The following is a 20649-nucleotide window of genomic DNA, read 5'->3' as shown; positions in this document are numbered from 1 at the left end:
TGGCTTTCTCATAGTTTTGACCGGACGATTTTGAGAAAAAAGGAGCGAGGGAGTAGGCCTAGTTACCCTCCAACTTTTTGGTTATTTAAAATGGCAACTAAAACTTTAAATTTTTTACGAACGTTTTTATTAGTAAAAATATACGTAATTTACGAATTAACTTACGTAACCAACTTCATTATTCGTATGGTTTTATCACGTATATTAGGGGGTTCCCCCCTCTTCAATACCTTGGTCTTTACACTAAAGCTTAAAATTTGTCCCAATTCCTTAAGAATAACCCCTGAATCACAAAGGCCGTAGAATAAATAGTTGAAATTAATAAAATCACTTCAGCGTAAAGAGCGAGGTATTAGGAGGAGGTGAGCCCCTCATATGCGCAATAATTTCTGTTCTTTTTAAGTTTTAATGCTGTCCCTTACTTTCAGTTGAAAAAACTTCATATTTATGTTTTCATTGTTCTTTAAAAAAAATACTAAAAAATCTGCGCCCCCTTCATGGAAAATTGTCTTTCCCCATGACAAATTCCTCCATGGAAAGTTTAACCCACATAACCCCTCCCCTCAACCCCTCTCCCAGCCAAAAACATCCCCCTGAAAGCGTGTCTACACTTCCCAATAACCATTACTATATGTTAACACTGGTCAAGGTTCGTAACTTGCATCCCCTCCCGCGTGGACTGTGGGGGAGTTAGTCGTCCCCCAAGACATAGTTATTAGGTTTTTCGACTATTTTGAATAAAATGACTATCTCAGAATTTTTATTCGGTGACTTTGGGAAAAAAATAAACAGTTCATTACCACGAACTGTTTGATTATTAAGAATCTTTATGTCTTTGATAGAATTGTTAGGGATTTCTGGTTTTAAAGCAAACTTTGACAGGGTATTAACTTTAGAAGCTCTTACTAGGCCAACATCTGTGATTAGGCTGGGGTTTCTGTGTAAAGATGTTTCTATTGAAGAGATAAGTTCTTCTACTGGGACCTAGCCAAACCGGTTACTAAAATGAATCAAATAATAATAAAAAGTTTTTTCAACTGAAATTAAGGAGAAATATTAAAACTTTAAAAGAATAAAAATTATAAAATGTATGAATTTCAGTTGAGAAAACTGGAAGGACGAGTTAACTTTAGCGTAAAGAGCGAGGTGTTGATGAGGGGGCAACGTCGCTCATGTTAATAATAATTTCTGTTCGTTTTAAGTTTTAATGTTGCTCCTTAATTTCAGTTGAAATAAATTGTTTTTTATTTAATTTCTGATGTTTTTTTTTTAAATAGCGCCAGGATATCTGGTTCCACCAAAAAACTTCTCTCTCCATGGAGAATTCTCCCCGTGCAAAATCCCTTCCCTCCCCACCCAAAAAATGCATGAATACTTCAAAATAACAAATGGAAAATTGACATAAACAATGGACAATTTTCATAATATAAAGATTTTTCCTCAGGGGCTGTGGGAGGGGAGAGGGTCATCTAATCTCCAAGGACATAGTAATTGTGCCTTTCAACTATGCTGATCAAAATAGCTATCTCAAAATTTTTATCGTACGATTTTGGGAAAAAAGTGCAATGGGAGGGGGCCTAGTTGCCCTCCGATTTTTGGGGCACTTACATAGGGCACTAAAGCTTTTCATTTCCATTAGAATCCGCCTTCTCTCGACGTTCTAGGCTCACTGACAACTGACAACAAAAAAATAAACCAACAAAAAAACAAAAACAAAAAAACAAATGTAGGCTACACGCATATTTCTTCTGGGAAAAATTATAAAATTCCACATTTTGGCAGACAGGAGCTTGAAATCTTTACAATAAGGTTCTTTGATACGCTGAATCTGATGGTGTAATTTTAAATCAAAATTCCATGAATCTAGGGGTCTTTCCTCCTTTTTTTTGAAAATCATAAATTTTATAAGGCTCGTAGCGTTTGGTAAGATTAAACTAAAGTAAACTTATATATTTGGAATCAGCATGATAAGCCGATTCTTTTGATACATCTACTGGTATTAAGATTCCGATTTTTAGAGTTTCGGTTACTCTATTGAGCCGGATCGCTCCTTACTTACAGTTCGTCACAACCAAATGCTTGATAGAAGACGAGACAATATATAATTGCTTGGATTGAACTATTACCTGACTGGAACACCTTAACTCTAAAGTCTTCTAAGGAAATTGGGACATCTTCCTTCAGCCAGCTAACGGATGCAGGTGGTATTGCATGAACAACACAGCTGAGACTTGCCGTTTGACCTTTGACCACATTCAAATCCTTCGGCTCCTCTTCAAATTTTGGCGGCGCTGAAAATTAAAATCCATCTTGATGAGATGACATTAAACAAATAAGCAAAATATAAAAAGTGGGAAATCCAAACAACCTGAGGTGTTTGATGAAGAAAGAAAACTGACAGAGAAAAAGTAATGCTGTGAACTTGTTGGGAAAGGAACTAAAGCATATTAAATTCCTCATAGGGGTTTTACATGAATAAAGCCAATGAAAAAAGGGATCTAATACTTTTCAGTTTCCTACATTTATTTAGTAAAATATGAAAAGTGAAGAAACTCAAAACATTTAACACGATAAGAAATAGGACTAAGTAATAGCAGGATTAAGCAGTGGTTGCTTTCGAGAACGACTTGGGACATTAATTTTGAACTTTCAAGGAGTGCTGGGGACACTCTGATTTTTGACTGAGGGGTATTGGAACAAGGGGGAGGAGCTAAAAGTTCTATCTCCAATTTTTTCAAAATACTTGGCACTATAAGCCACCGTTGAATTAGAATCAATTCATGGTGAAGTAGTAATATAGACTGTCACAAATGACGTGTACCCAAATTATAAAAATAACGTATCTGCAGTATCTCATGAACGGCTGGGGGAATGGATTTGAAATAATTCCTCAAACCATTCGCTGAAGGTTTCAACTTCACATCCCAAGTCTCTTGCAAGATGCTGCAGATATACTATTTTGAAATTAGTATACTATTCAAAAGAGAAATAGATATACTATTAAATTCAATACAGAGTATTGAATGTATTTCACTTGTCTAGGCATTTTATTTGTAAAACATCTACCATACTTCCCTAAACGTGTCAAAGCACCCACGTCTCAGAACAGAAGTATATTCAACAACCATTACCAAGGTTTCCCGAATTATTACTTGAACATTATTGAGGCTTCTAGTATTTTAATCATAGTTATGAGAATTATTTATTTTTTCAACTTAATAAAAATACACTTCAGACTTCCAGGTAAAGAATAGTGCCTATAGAAAAATAAAAGGTGTAATATTGACCTCTCATAATAATGGTACAAACGGTGTAATATTGACCTCTCATAATAATGGTACAAACGGTGTAATATTGACCTCTCATAATAATGGTACAAACGGTGTAATATTGACCTCTCATAATAATGGTACAAACGGTGTAATATTGACCTCTCATAATAATGGTACAAACGGTGTAATATTGACCTCTCATAATAATGGTACAAACGGTGTAATATTGACCTCTCATAATAATGGTACAAACGGTGTAATATTGACCTCTCATAATAATGGTACAAATGGTGTAATATTGACCTCTCATAATAATGGTACAAACGGTGTAATATTGACCTCTCATAATAATGGTACAAACGGTGTAATATTGACCTCTCATAATAATGGTACAAACGGTGTAATATTGACCTCTCATAATAATGGTACAAACGGTGTAATATTGACCTCTCAATAATAATGGTACAAACGGTGTAATATTGACCTCTCATAATAATGGTACAAACGGTGCAATATTGACCTCTCATAATAATGGTACAAACGGTGTAATATTGACCTCTCATAATAATGGTACAAACGGTGTAATATTGACCTCTCATAATAATGGTACAAACGGTGTAATATTGACCTCTCATAATAATGGTACAAACGGTGTAATATTGACCTCTCATAATCATGGATCTCGTGATCGCAGAGTGGATTTGTCACAGAAGCTCACATATTGCTCACATATTGTCACACAGCTTTGTAACAGCTTATAATAAACTGTTTTTTATGTAGTTTACAGTTTTTGTTACTTTTGTATCAATGTCTAAGTTCTTCATTCGTTTTTTGTGTTGCGAAAGCAACACTTTGGTTTTATTCCCCTCCCCTGCGCACGTGCCAGGGGCAACCCTTCGTATACGGAATAATTTCTGTTCATTTTGAGTTTTAATGTTGCTCCTTACTTTCTGTTAAATAAAAAGATTTTATTTTCATTCAATTTCCGTTCGTTTATCAAAAAATGCAGGTAAATCTGGCCCACCCTTCATGAAATACACCCCCTCCCCATGAAAATACACCATTCTGTAGCTATTTGCCTCTTCGCATCTTCATTGCATTCGCCATCTGCAATATGTCCCTCCTTCCTCCGTAAACTTTACACTTAAAGACAAGTTCTCATGTAGTTGTCTTGTGTAGTCATTCAATAGTTAGCGATTAAAATATACGCAACATACGATATTAAACCAAAAAGTTTTGACCGGAAAAATTATCAGTCAGTTTTTTTGTTTTAATTTGTTAACTTCTTTCTGAATTTTATTCCATGTAAATACATCTAGAGTTGTATTTCTAGTTGTCTAGAAATACATCTAGTTGTTGTATTTCTTCTCCCAGCCTACGGGACAAAGTGAAGTCGAGATATCCCTCATTTTGGACGAACAGGGACATTTAAGTCCCTAAATTGAGCAACATATTATTGGTTGTAAGTGCAATTTTAGTAATTTGTTTTTGATGAAATAAACGCATACCTACCTACCTACCTATGGAAAACCTTCTAACAATAGTTTTTTCCTTCTTTTTGTTCGAAAAAAAAACACTACTTAAATAGAGTACACTGTAGACTCATATTTCCATACTTCAATAATGGACCACATAGTGTACGCTTTGGTGGAAGATACTACTATTGACAGCTCCCTGCAGAACTGAGCCACCTAAAGCTTTAACAGCTGCACCAACTCCTCCTCCAGTCAAATATATTTAAAGCTTCACTCTCTACTCCCTCCCTTGAAGTTCCATTCTCCATTAAATCCTTACATATGACCTCTTCCCTGCCCATTTGGCTAAAACCCACTCTTAGGTTGACCCAATATGGATGGGCAAAAAGCAAAATCTTAAGCAATCCTTAGTCTCATCCGTGAGCCATCTTAACCTTTCTTTCACTGAAGCCCTAGAAAGTGGGATCGAATCACATTTTTATATAGCATACTATTTAACATTATTGTTTGATACGCGTAAAGTTATTGTTTCATATACTTAAAGTTAACTGCAAAACAAAACAAAGACATCTTATTGCCTTTGAGAATGATTGCTATCGCCAGATCCTAAGGGTCAGCTGGAAAAACCTCGTCAGCAACGGCAAAATCCATATTCGCACAGGTCTAGAAGCATTGACTCCATCCTGAGACAAAGAAGATGGCGATACCTTGGATATATAATCCACATGCCAGATCACAGAATTCCGAAAATGCTCCTCCGCTGGCAGCCGGGAGATACCCATCATCGAAGATGACCTAAGATCATAGGCCACAGGACGAACGTATGACAGAACATGCCTCCACCCAGTTTCATTCCTGAGTGAAAGGACATAAACATAGCGGCTCATCTGAGAAAAGGCTGTAGGCTACCAATCGACACCCTATTTGCTTCTGGAGGGATTGGAGAAACTAATATCTAAGGTAAGAGATTGTTCAATGTGCAGCAAGTCAAACGGGTACCTACACTACCTAAAGTCATCTTTAGACAATCCCTTTGGAAATAGCACCCCATCCCTAGTGTGCAAGACCTAGGTTCTAGGAGATGTAACGCTTGAAAACGCATTTTTAGTGCTATAGACCTACAATAACATAAAATAACGACTTCTCAGAGGAAAAGTTACGGCGTTTTTACCTCATTTTACAAAATCCCATTTTATTCGATGACTTACGTTAAAAACTTAAACTTCAATTCTATTGAAAAATATTGCACTGATTATCAAACTTGTGTCATATATTGTGGAACTAAACAAAATTAAATCTAAATAAAAGAGGATTAACAGCTTCTTTGATACAAATTACCTTCGATCGATGGGACCAATTCATACAATTTAAAGGGGGGGATACATTTTTTCAAAATATGAGCGAGTAGGGGGGGGATACATTTTTTCAAAATTTGAGGGAGTTTTTTTTCAAAGAAGATACCAAAAGAAACAATTTTCAATGAAAATACCCCCGAAAAAGATTATTTTATAAATCTAGAAGAGGGAATCTAGGGGGTACACATCTCTGCTCCCCACTAAATTGACGCCGCAGCTTTCAATAAATTAACATTTAAGCGAAATACAGATATAATAATACCCAAATCCACTAACCGATAAATAATTTATTCAGTCTACACTTGGGAAAAACTTTATGGCACAGTCATGACAATACGAACAGGTAAAAATAAATTTTTCAACGAGTTTTTTCCCCAAAATTGCCTGCAGATATACCTCACTGAATAGGGCACAAATACCCTATTGTCTAACTGTCATTCAAAAACACCATTGTCTATTGTCTCCACAGCAATTAATTCAACTTCCTCTATTACAAAATGAGTGAATGCCTTGCTGCACGACGGATGTTTGGGTTAGAAATAGCTTAGAATTTATAACTACTAGGATTAGCTTTTAAATTCAAAACTGACAGCTGGATCAAAAGGCAAAATTTCTTTACACGAAATTCGGATCGAGCTAAGTGGAAATGATTTTGAGGAAATAAGGATTTGGTATGGGGATTCCTAGACACACATGAGGGAGGGAAAACACAATAAATCAAGATTTAATTTCGTTTTGGCAATCGAATTTCATGTAGCCCGGTGAATAAATATGCCACTTGAAGAGTACATATTGGGTTCCCTTTCAGGAGCGTAATTTACTAAGGGGTAGGAGGCACATATCCCCCCAGACCTCAGTTTAACCCTCCAGACCTCAGTTTAACCCTCCAGACCTAAGTTTACCCCCCCCCCTTCCAACTGAAATCTAGTTTCTTCAAAAATCTTGTGAAAACTAAGATAAGCCTGTATAATTCAAGCATCAACAGAAACGGATCAGTATTCTTTAGTATATATTTACCCTTATAGTACTATAAAGTATCTTTACAGTAGTTTTATAGTACTGGATAGTACTTTCATGGTACCAAATGGCTAATTTTTCAGTTTTTACTGTCACTTTTTTCTTGATTTAGGAAAATGGGCTCCAACTTTGCCCCCCCCCCCAGGATTTTGACGGAATTACGCCACTGTTTCCTATTAATTTGGATTACATTTGGAAAACTTGTTTTTCTTACAGGCGAATTTTTGCGGAAAATAGGTAAAAGCTATCTACCCACAAATAAAATGTTCCCATATAACTATATTATTAAATACTATACTATTCTTTAAGAAATTTATACTGTGAAATTATGCTAGTGAAATTATACTGCTAGCAATGTACTATACAAATGTTTTTTATGCTGATAAAAACGCATTATTTTTTAGAATGTGTTTTTTTTAGAGTTTTTCTAGGGAGACTTCAATAAATTATGCTTTGTATAAAATATACCACCCATTTCAACCGTTATGCATGGCAGCTATGCCTCCGACGAGGGGTGGATTCAAAGGGTGTATTTTTTATGCAAGCCCTCCCCCCCCCGAATAACCGGCACCCTGAGCGTTAAATTTTGAGTATGTCCCTGCCTCCAACGCTGATTAGAAGTGGCCCAATTCACAAATTTTCAATAAGAACACCAAAATAGGTTAATTATACAAATCTAGGTGGATATAAGGGGCAAAATAAATTCCCCTAAAAAAATGACACTCCTGCTTATTCAAACTATGATTCTTCATAGTTATTGGACTTATCGTATAGCAGGGATTCCCAACATGTGTCCAGGTTTACATGTCTTTGACTTTTTGAAAATATTTTGCCCCTGCCCCTTAGTAGAAGAGGGGGCAGAATTTTGTTGAAAAACGAATTTTTACATATAGTAAGGTAAATAGATACAAATCTTCCATAGATTCCTAAAATTTGTCCTTCGAAATCCTTTCTCGCACCTTGCAGTGGCCCAAACAAAAACGGTGGTTAGCAGTGGCCCAACTCACGAAAATATAGGGGAGGTGCCAAATCTGTAATTCCAAAATCTAGGACGTCTATTTTGTTTTGTATTTTAGTCTTTCCAGTGAAAATACCAAAAAAGCATTTTCAATAAAAATAACAAAATAACTTATTCATCAAAATCTAGGGGGGTTATAGGGGGCAAATTACATTTCTCCCCAAAAATTGACGCCCCTGTTGATTCAAACCTTGATTATTCTTAGTTATTGATATCATCGATCTATAGCAGGGATTCCCAACATGTATCCAGGGTTGTATATCTTTAATTTTTTTTAAATAACTTACCCCTTCCTCCTTCTAGAAGTGGCAGAATTTTGTTGAAATATGAGTTTATACATGTACTAAGTAAGTTACATACACACGAATCTTCAATAGATTACTAAAATTTCCCCTTCGAAATCCTTTATCGCACCTTGAGCCAGAAATCCTAGACATAAACAGTAAAATGCTGGAAATGATGTTTTAATCGTCGTTTGCGATGGGGAGAAAACCAAATAGGCATATGATAGAAAAGGATATATATTTTTATCCTTTGCTATTCAGAAAAATCAATGTTACTGACCTCGAGAATAAAGAGAAATCAACCGAAGTTTAACTTAAGACGTTTTGACAAAAAAATCTGATGAATTTTATGCTCAACTGAAACCCCGTAAAAGAATAAAGAATACAACTTAAATATTGGTATAGGTATAACGGAAAAGGTCCAAAACTCACTAAGCTTTTGAGGGTGTTCCCTCATCGCGCGAATGCTCTCGGTTTCGGATAGTATTAAAGTTAATGAACGTTATATATTTGGAATCCGCATACGAAGATAATGTCTTTATGTATCTATTGTTATTAAAGTCCCATTTTATTAGAGTCTGGTTACACTTGGGCCGAGTCACTCCTTACCCACAGTTCCTTTTCCACAAGCGAGGAGAGCAGAGAAATAACATACCAAAATCTGCACAGGGAACTTAAACCTTAAGCCCATACAAGTCCAAATAACCAGTTCCCTTCGCTAATGATTTACACATACTTTTTAGTATTGCCTTATGTGTCTATACATCTGTCTGATGGAGAAGCGGAGATTACAAAAAAAAATGACAGTCGATTACAAAACGGATGCCATAAATCATAACTTCAAGAAAGAATAAAGCACGCAAGAGTGGGATAGAATTCACAAGCCACCAAAAATTAATATATGACACAAGACATGTCCCACCTTCTTATCAGATAATAATCAAAAACAACCCATTTTTATATGTGCTTGACATTCGTGAAAAATGGAATTCGATAAAGGTGATGTTTCAAAATCAAAATTAGTTAAAAACCAGTATAGTGAAGTTGTATGTTATTACTACCAAAGATTTTATTCTGTCAAAAAAACTGCGACGTGTACTATCTTGCAATATGACAAATATATATATATATATATATATATATATATATATATATATATATATATATATATATATATATATATATATATATATATATATATATATATATAAAATAAGAATGATTTTAGTTTCATATAGCATAGAAAATGAAAGCTCAACAACTGTCGATAGTAAAAACTAAAAACAATAAATGACCAACAATTCAACTCATTACCTCCGTCAAATATTTCTTTATGTGAATTCTCCTATCATATTTAAGTATTTATCATCACAGTCACATAGTTGGCTTGCAGGAACAAAGAGGACTCGGCTTCAACTGGAATGTGATAAGCCGAGAAACAACAATTTCACTCATTTTGCTTTCATAGAAGAGTGATTTTTCCCCAGAAAACGTTAGAAAACTTCGTCCTTGCTTGTTTACTTATCTGGTGTTTTATTTTATGATGGTCTAGCAAAGAAAAAGGTTCTTCTGCAAGTAAAAACTTTCGATATGATCGAAAGCTCTCTCCCGCCTTTCTCTTGCTTCTTCAACTCAACGCATTTGCTATGGTTAGAAGGTCGTACTTCCTATTCCCTAGGACCAGCCGCTCGAATCTTTAGTACTTGTATGGTGATATTTCAAGAGGATTCCCTGGGGGGTTCGCACTATCTGGACGTTTCCATAGTTTACAAACATTATGTCTGTTGTAAGATTATTCTGCGAAATTCCACACTTTCTAGCTTGAACGGCTAAGCTATTTATTCAGTGTAAAGGCAGAAACACAAACAATGCTTTTTTTTTCTTTTTTTTTTAATGTGTTTGTGCTGTTGCATTGGTGATTTCTCTTTTCGTTATATATATATATATATATATATATATATATATATATATATATATATATATATATATATATATATATATATATATAAATATATATATACTAGCTGTTGGGGTGGCGCTTCGCGCCACCCAAACACCTAGTTGGTGGGGGCGCTTCGCGCCCCCCCCCCCAAGCCCCCCCGCGCGCGTAAGTCGTTACGCGCCATATTAGTTACGCGCCATTGTAGTTGTGTCCCTATGTCCCACCTGTGAATATAGATATATATATATATATATATATATATATATATATATATATATATATATATATATATATATATATATATATATATATATATATATATATATATATATATATATATATATATATATATATATATATATATATATATATATATATATATATATATATATATATATATATATATATATATATATATATATATATATATATATATATGTTTTTAACTACGTAAAACTTGCGAATATACAACATTCTTTGCTGTCCCATTGTCTGTGCATATAAATAGATTGTCAGGTTTACCGACTCTTGAACATGCAACATATAATGGTCCATGGGAAAACAATCCGTATTCAGATCTATGATTCTAATGATTGCCCTTGAGCTTTGTTGATGGTGATTGCTAATCGACCATTCCCTGAGTCGCCATCGTCATTTATATATCCCCCTGTGCACCCCGGCGTCCCCTTTGTAGTTATGTCCCTGTGTCCCGGTCGTCATTTATATTCCCTGTGTCCCGGTGTTCCAGTCTGTGATTTCTCTTTGAGTGTCCCGGGCGTCATTTATATTCCTTGTGTCCCGGTGTCCCGGTCGTCATTTATATCCCCCTGTGCCCCCCGGCGTCCCCATTGTAGTTGTGTCCCTGTGTCCCGGTCGCCATTTATATTCCCTGTGTCCCGGTCGTCATTTGTATCCCGGTGTCCCGGTCTGTATATACATTCGTTTTTTAGTTTTGTTTTTCTCCTTTATTTTTTTCCTTTTTTCTTTTTTTTCTTTTTTAGTTTATTTAGATTTTTAGATTTTTTAGTTTTTTTATTAGTTTTTAGTTTTTTTGTAGTTTTTACCATTTTTTTAGTTTTTTTAGTTTTTTTTTTTTACTTATGTCCTGGTCGTCATTTATACTCCCTGTGTCCCGGTCGTCATTTGTGTCTCGGTGCTTTGTTGATTGCTAATTTATATTATATTTATATTTATATTTTTTATATTTATTAATATTTTTTTAGTTTTCTTTTTCTCTTATTTTTCAGTTTTTTCCTTTTTTTTAGTTTTTTCTTTTTTAGTTTTTAGTTTTTTTTTGTTTTTTACCTTTTTTTAGTTTTTTTAGTTTTTTTAGTATTTTAGTTTTTTAGCTTTTTTAGTTTTTTTATTAGTTTTTAGTTTTTTTTTAGTTTTTGCCTTTTTTTAGTTTTTTCAGTTTTTTTTAGTTTTTAGTTTTTTACCTTTTTTTAGTTTTTTTAGTTTTTTAGCTTTTTTAGTTTTTTTTTTCTTTTTAGTTTTTTTTGTAGTTTTTACCTTTTTTAGTTTTTTTTCTTCTTTTGTATTAGTGTGAAATAATTCAGACGTCATATGCGGACAAACACGACGTCACTCGACAGACAGACAGACAGACATAACCCACAAACAACTTATTTTTATATATATATTTATTCATATTTTTTTAGTTTTCTTTTTCTCTTTTATTTTTCAGTTTTTTCCTTTTTTTTAGTTTTTTTCTTTTTTTAGTTTTTAGTTTTTTTTTTAGTTTTTTACCTTTTTTTAGTTTTTTTTAGTTTTTTTAGTTTTTTAGCTTTTTTAGTTTTTTTATTAGTTTTTATTTTTTTTGTAGTTTTTGCCTTTTTTTATTTTTTTCAGTTTTTTTTTAGTTATTAGATTTTTACCTTTTTTTAGTTTTTTTTAGTTTTTTAGCTTTTTTAGTTTTTTTTCTTTTTAGTTTTTTTTGTAGTTTTTACCTTTTTTAGTTTTTTTCTTCTTTTGTATTAGTGTGAAATAATTCAGACGTCATATGCGAACAAACATGACGTCACCTGATCCACACACAGACAACTTATTTTTATATATATAGATATATATATATATATATATGTATATATATATACATATATATATATATATATATATATATATATATATATATATACTTCTTGTATTGTCTTTTCTGTATAAAAAAAAAAAAAAAAAAAAAAAAAATTGTCAGATGAAGAAGCGAAGAATAATGACAAAAACTTTCCCAGTCAATAATAAGACGGATGTCGTCAATCATAGTTCTAAGAAAGAGTAAAGCACGCAAGAAAACGAAAGAATCTACACGCCTCACCGAGCTAAGAAATATATGGCATGTCAAAAATTTGGCTTTACAGAATAGAACAACTGGAATGCATCCATGAAATCACAAACAAATCCAGAAATGAAACATTTTGATTTCGAAACGCAAGATTAATGGTCATATGAAAGTGTGGAATATTATTTATTTATCTTTATGCCATCCAGTATTACAATAAAAGTCAGATAGGAAAGTTTGGTGTCAAATTTAGGATTGAATGACAATAAAATGAACTTCATGCAAACTATTTTTATATTTTGGCATCGTCATCGTCATATATAGAATAAACTATCAGATTATGTAACATTAAATATAAAAAAATAAGTTTTTTTTTCAACTGAAAGTATGGAGCGGCATTAAAACTAAAAACGAACAGAAATTATTCCGTATATGAAAAGGGCTGTCTCCTCCTCAGCACCTGGCTCTTTACGCTAAATTTTGACTCTTTCTCGCAACTCTACTTTTCAAAACAATAACAAAATTTAATGTAAAGAGCGAGGCGTTGAGGAGGGGACAGCCCCTTTCATACACGGAATAATTTCTGTTCCTAAGTTTTAATGTGCCATATCGCTCCTTAAAACGGTCCAAATAAAGGTTTCATTTTAACTAATTAATTTTTGAGAATATAAATAAACCACATTAGCACCAAGCATATATTTATAGTGTATCAACTCGTTATAAAAATGGGAAAGAATCCACACACCTCAGAGCTAATAAATAAAATGTCAAAACTTTGACTTTATAGAATAAAGCAATTGGAATGCGTCCACAAACGATGAAAATAACTGCAGAAATAAAACATTCCAATTTCAAGACAGGTGATTAATGTTCATAGAGAAGCATAAAATATTATTTATCAACGCTTTTATCAACTATTTTGAACCCATAAACCAAATCCCAAATTGATCTAAATAAACTAATAAAATATAAGAACTCTCTTTATTAACTACTAATTACAAAAACTATAAATACACACAAAGGCCCTGGGGAAGGCTCAAAGAGCCTGATGTTGGACGGCTGCAATCCTCTGATTCTCAACCTAATTTAATAAGAAAAAACAAAAAAAAAACAGAAACTAAAAAAAACGGTAACTAAAGAAGGACAAAACACTCTCACTCAATTACTCCTTAATACCAGAATATAAATAAATAAAGGCTAACAATAATTAAAAAAAAAGAAGAAAAAGAAAAAAAAATACCCATCAAAACAGATAAATTTTCTTTCTTTTTTTCTTTTTTTTTGATGCAGGAAGACGTGTGATTTCCGTTTGACGTCTTGACGTCTTCCAGCATCAAAAAAAAAAGAAAAAAAGAAAGAAAATTTATCTGTTTTGATGGGTATTTTTTTTTCTTTTTCTTCTTTTTTTTAATTATTGTTAGCCTTTATTTATTTATATTTGACTGAGACTGATCAAACAGAAAATGGATAAGAAGCCCTGGGAAAGCGGCTGGTGCTATTTCGGGCTATTTCGGGCAATATAGTTACTAAAATTTCAATCTGACAAGGTAGAAAAACGTACCATACTTGATAACGTTAACCGAGTAGAATTCTTCTATACAGAACTTGGTGCTTTTTTTGGGCTGAAATTTTACTTTCTTTTATTTGACAAAAATTACAACAAATTTGGCACAAGTTTAAATGGGTGTTGAAACAAAAATGGGATGGTTTCAGGCCGTGGCATGTGCTACATCTCCGTATTTTCATGACACTAGAAACACAGCGGTTAGAAACCCAGAGTTGTCAAATTGGTAGCTTGGATGTGATCCCAAATACAGATACTGTGTCTATTTTGAATACAGAAAATTATTTAGGTAAATAGCCCCAAACTTCTGACCCTTTCGGGAAACTTTAACTTTACAAACAGTCAATCCTAATACATCAATTCTTTTATTGTTGTATGAATTGAAAATCTGTTGTTTTTTTTTTTTCTATCAGCAATAAAAATTAATGCACGTGTTATAAAATAGTAAAAACTGTATGTACCTTAGTGAATAACAATTTACCATACTAAAGAAAAAGGTTACCGAGGAGACTGTATCCTCCGATGAAGAGGACAATCCTTATCAATTTCGACCAACTCTGACTAAAAAGAAAAACTAAATTTACTTAAGGATAAATTCTCCGTGAGCACTGTTCTCTACGTGTGGAGAATTGTGTAAAAATACCGCATGGGGCTGCATATTTTGTACAAGTTAACTGTAAAAAACTATTATTTGGATCAAGTAAAACAATTTCTATTTTATTTATGGGTAGCTAGGACCAGATGTGACAAATTTGATCCGTTATTCTCGATCTCGGCATTTCATACCTTTGGCCATCTTCCCTGTCTGGGTGGTGTGTGGTGGTGGGGGGGATTGGTGATGCGTTTGGTAAACGGGGATTGAATCACCGAAGTTATTCCAATACTTTGGTTTTGTCACTTCAAACACAGCTGATTCATGCATGACTTGTGGGCCAAGATAAATAACTATTTAAAATCATATCCTATTTTGCCAAAAGATTCATAACTGCAAAAAGACAACCGCAAAGTAGGAGTATAGAAAATTGAGGATAAAAACATTCAACGCCATTGATAGCGCAAAAAACTGGGATAACAAAAAAAACGTAGTCGGGCCCGGTCAATAACAGCAACAAACTAAGTAAAATATGAAATTATGGAAAAACGTTGAGGAAAAAATTATGGAAAAACAAATATAAAATTATGGAAAAACATATGAATTGTGTAAAAACAACAAACTATAATGTTGCACTCTATGGAAAAGTGCAACATGTTTTTATTAGAAACGTATGGTTTTTTACTTGTATCATTACCTGCATTTATGCTATTAGTTAATTTTACCACAAAAAGTTGAAGGGGAGCTTGGTTTTGATATGCATATTTGCCGTTCATCTTGCAAAATAACTGACATCACACCTATACAATTAGCTGAATTTAATGTCCCCTAAAACTTGTATTCATCAAATTAAAAGCTAGGATTCCGACTGACAAATAAAGTTTTGCTAGTTTTGGCTTGTTTGTTTCCTATTTGGTTTCTTGTTGGCATTATTGACCAGCTGCTAATGAAAATAAAGCACAAAAAATAACACAAACGAACAAAAACAGTAAGACAACGTAAATATTTTATATATAGAGGTGGTTAGGTTAAGTTAGGTATTTGATATAATGCACCCCACACCACCCCCCTAATGTGCAAATATATAGCCTTAACTTTTGATAAAGCTAATGAAATAAAGCAAAGTATGATGAAAATATAATACTCTATTAGGAAAATTGTAAAATTACCATATAAATGGTATTCTACTGTCAACAAACCACGAATTTACACGGAAATTGACTTTTTTCAAACACGACTTATTGTTACACTTCCAAAAATGTCCAAAAATCTTCTCGTAAGAGCATCCATTGGCGCAGTGTTTTGTCTTGGGCATAAACCCCTAATCCTGGAAAACCGGATGAAACCTATGAAACCGGAGTTTCTCAGCAAAATTCTTGAGTGTGTTCTGAGTTGAATTGAATCAATTGAATAGTGAACAAGTACTAAATATTTAATTAAAATGAACCTGCATCGTAGCTTGTTTCACAAAATAACCTAACTTCACTTATTGAGTGTGTTCTGAATAATACACAAGTACCTAAATTCTTTAAGGAAAATATCAAAAAGAAAAAGAAAAAACCCAAAACGAATGCAGAGGTGAATTTTTGTTCGCGCAGAAGAAGAGAGGCGGTTGTCCTTTTGAAATATTAAATAAAAAAAAAACAAGTTTTTTTAAATGAAAGTAAGGAGCGACATTAAAACTTAAAACGAACAGAAATTACTCCGTATATGAAAGGGGCTTTTCCTCCTCGACACCCCGCTCCTTACGCTAAAGTTTTTTATTGTTTTAAAAAGTAGAGTTGCGAAAAAGAATCAAACTTTAGCGCAAGGAGCGGGGTGTCGAGGAGGAAAGGCCCCTTTCATATACGGAGTAAATTCTGTTCGTTTTAAGTTTTAATGTCGCTCCTTACTTTCATTTAAAAAAAACTTGTTTTTTTATTTAATTTCTGAAAGTTTTTTAATTAATGCATGACTGATTTTGGCTCTCCGTACATAAATTATTAAAATGAAATTTGCATATTAATTCTTTTTTTGGCTAAATGGCTTTCTCTTAGTTTTGTTCAGACGATTTTGAGAAATAAGGGGTGGAAGGAGGTCTTGTTGCCCTCCAATTTTTCGGTTACTTAAAAAGGCAACTGGATCTTTTATTTTTAACGAACGTTTTTATTAGTAAAAAAAATACGTAACTTAAGAATTAACTTACGTAACAAACTTTTATATTCTTATATTTTTGATTATACATATGAGGGGGTTGGTCCCCTCGTTAATACCTCGCTCTTCACACTAAATCTTGTTTTATCCCAATTCTTTAAGAATGACCCCTGAATCAGAAAGGCCGTAGAATAAATAGTTGAAATTATTTTAAAAAATTTTAGCATAAAGAGTGAAGTGTTTATCTCCTCCTAAATACCTCGCTCTTTATGCTAAAGTATTTTTAGAACCCCTCATATGCGTAATAATCTCTGTTCCTTTTTAAGTTTTAGTGCTTCTCCTTACTTTCAGTTGAAAAAACTTTTTCATGTTTATATTTTCATTGTTTTTTTTTTTTTATAGTAATGCTAGAAAGTCCTGCGCCCTTTTCATTGAATTTCTCTTCCCCCATGAAATGTTCCTCCAAGGAAAGATCCTCCCATATAGCCCCCTCCCCTGAACCCCACACCCAAACCAAAAAAATCCCCCTGATAACGTCGGTACACTTCCCAGTAACCATTACTGTATGTAAACATTGGTCAAAGTTTGTAACTTGCAGCCCCTCCCCCAGGGACTGTGGGGGGTAAGTCATCCTCAAAGACATAGTTATTATGGTTTTCGACTATGCGGAACAAAATGGCTATCTCAAAATTTTGATCCGTTGACTTTGGGAAAAAATGAGCGTGGGAGGGGGCCTAGGTGCCCTCCAATTTTTTTGGTCACTTAAAAAGGGCACTAGAACTTTTCATTTCCGTTAGAATGAGCCCTCTTGCAACACTCTAGGACTACTTGGTCGATACTATGACCCCTGGGGAAGAAAAAAAACAAAAACAAAAAACAAATAAACACGCACCCGTGATTTGTCTTCTGGCAAAAAATACGAAATTCCACATTTTTGTAGATTTGACCTTGAAATTTTTTCTATACGGTTCTCTGATACGCTGAATGCGATGGTGTAATTTTTGTTAAGATCCTATGACTTTTAGGGGGTGTTACCCCCTATTTTCCAAAATAAGGCAAATTTTCTCAGGCTCGTAACTTTTGATGACAATAACTAAACTTGATGAAACTTATATATTTGAAATCAGCATAAAAATCCGATTCTTTTGATATATCTTTTAGCATCGAAATTCCGTTTTTTAGAGTTTCGTTTACTATTGAGCCGGGTCGCTCCTTACTACAGTTCGTTACCACGAACTGTTTGATTCGCTTTGTTTTTAAGTATTTTTGTTTGGCCTTAAAAACGGCCAAACTTTGCTCTTGTTTTCTTTATATTATGACAGGCCGATGTGATTTAAGAACTCGTTTAAATTTATCGTTGAAAATATCAATCAAACACCCCCTAAAAGTCATACGATCTTAACGAAAATCATACCATCAGATTCAGCGTATCAGAGAACCTAGTTGTAGAAGTTTCAAGTCCCTATCTACAAAAATGTGGAATTTCGCATTTTTTGCCAGAAGACAAATCACGGATGCTTGTTTATTTGTTTTTTTTGTTGTTTTTTTTTCCCAAGGGTGATCGTATCGACTCAGTGATCCTAGAATGTCACGAAAGGGCTCATTCTAACGGAAATGAAAGGTTCTAGTGCCCTTTTTAAGTGACCAAAAATTGGAGGGCACCTAGGCCCCCTCCCACGCTCATTTTTTCCCCAGAGTCACCGGATCAAAATTCTGAGATAGCCATTTTATTCACCATAGTCGAAAAACCCAATAACTATGTCTTTGGGGACGACTTACTCCCCCGCAGTCCCCGTGGGAGCGGCTGCAAGATACAAACTTTGACCTATGTTTACATATAGTAATGATTACTGGGAAGTGTACAGACGTTTTCAGGGGGATTTTTTAGTTTGAGTGGAATATTTGAGGGGGGAGGGTTACCAGGGAGGATCTTTCCATGGAGGAACTTCTCATGGGGGAAGAGGATTTCAATGGAGGGGGTGTAGGATTTTCTAGCATTATTTAAAAAAACAATGAAAAATAAATATGAAGTTTTTTCTATTGAAAGTGAGAAGCAGCATTAAAACTTAAAACGAACAGAAATTATTACGCATATGATGGGTTTACCTCCTCGTAATACCTCGCTCTTTACGTTAAAGTATTTTTAGTAATTTCAACTATTGAATTATTAACGTAATTACTATTGAATTTTAACGTAAGTTACGTATATTTTTTACTTATGAAAGCTTTCGTAAAAAATTATAAGTTATAGTTGCCTTTTTAAGTAAGCAAAAATTGGAGGGCAACTAGGCCTCCTCCCTCGCTCCTTTTTTCTCAAAATCTTCCGATTAAAACTATGAAAAAGCCATTTAGCCCCAAAAAATTAATATACAAATTTCGTTTTAATTATTTATGTGCAGAGAGCCAAGATCAAACCATGCATTAATTCAAAAACGTCCAGAAATTAAAAAAAAACAAGTTTTTTTAAATGAAAGTAAGGAGCGACATTAAAACTTAAAACGAACAGAAATTACTTCGTATATGAAAGGGGCTGCTTCTTCAACAACGCCCCACTCTTTACACTAAAGTTTTTACTGTTTTAAAATGTAGAGTTAAGAGAAAGAATCAAACTTTAGCGTAAAGAGCGGGGCGTTGAGGAGGAAAAGGTCCTTTCAAATACGGAGTAATTTCTGTTGGTTTTAAGTTTTAATGTCGCTCCTTACTTTCAGTTAAAAAAAAACTTTTTTTGTTTAATCTATCTAACAAAGCCATCCATCTTCTTCATTCAGCTTTACAAGTCTACTGAAATTCTGTGAAACCAATTCCATCCATTTGCGGCTCTACTCCTTATCCCGTAATTCAATAGCAATAAACTTGGCTGTTTGATGCTAACAATCCATCTCAGATGTTTCCCCCTAAATCTAGATACCAAACAAAGTTCTCGGTGGGGCGGGAACTTTTCAAACAAATCCATCTGAACAAGAACTATTTAAGTCGGATATAAATGCATCTCTAGCATTGATTTATAGCCTGGATTTGATTTCCAGTCAGAGATAAGGAACAGGTATCCGGCGGGCAACAAATGCATAAATATTAATAAGAGAAAATTGATCTCATTTTTTAAGGGGATTGGATAGAAAGTAAAAAAAAAAAAAACAGAAAGAATAATCCAGTATCAGTATGTGCACAAAGGTGATTTGCCTCTCACTACTGTAATTGACCCTAAGAGCCGTCCCTCGAAGAAAAATTCACAAAAATTGGGGTTAGATAAAGACCGTGTGGGGTCGCTAAGCAAATTTGATCTAGGGAGCTCCCAGAAAGAGCATATTTTACTGGAACATCAAAGTAAACAAATTGAGGCTCATCATCAAAAATACACTATTTCTGAGAGAGTTCAAATATTTGGCTGTTCAAATTTTTTTTAGTAATTTCCTGAAAAATCCGTTATCTTTGGAAAAAACTATAGACTAGTCACATTAAACGAAAAAAAGTCAAAACTGGAACAAAATGCAAGACAAGTAATTTTTACGCTAATGTTCAGAAAATTCTGAAGAATGACATGCTGCTGCTTCACAAAAACTATGAGACCAAGAAATGGCCCAAAATTACTCTAAAAGACCTAGGTTTTAAAGGCCAAATTAAAAAAAAAATGTTTTGGCTTTAGATTGTTTAAGGGTTTTTAATGTACATTTAGACCTGCTGAGAAGGAACCCCCCCCCCAAAAAAAAATCAAAGCCAAA

At 33.8% G+C, this 20649-nt stretch overlaps 1 protein-coding gene across 4 annotated transcripts in view; it reads right to left on the bottom strand.

The window, feature by feature from the left end:
• Positions 1–20649, bottom strand: part of LOC136031662 (neogenin-like) — a 159492-nt gene that overhangs the window by 103876 nt on the left and 34967 nt on the right. For all 4 annotated transcript variants that reach the window (XM_065711330.1, XM_065711334.1, XM_065711333.1 and 1 more), the window contains exon 5: positions 2127–2291. In XM_065711330.1, coding sequence (XP_065567402.1) covers positions 2127–2291 — 165 coding nt within the window. The remainder of the gene's footprint in view (positions 1–2126; positions 2292–20649) is intronic.

Source organism: Artemia franciscana, chromosome 10 (genome assembly GCF_032884065.1).
Source record: "Artemia franciscana chromosome 10, ASM3288406v1, whole genome shotgun sequence".
Classification (NCBI taxonomy): domain Eukaryota; kingdom Metazoa; phylum Arthropoda; class Branchiopoda; order Anostraca; family Artemiidae; genus Artemia; species Artemia franciscana.
The sequence above is the reverse complement of the archived record's forward strand: the minus strand, read 5'-3'. Positions and strand labels throughout refer to the sequence as shown.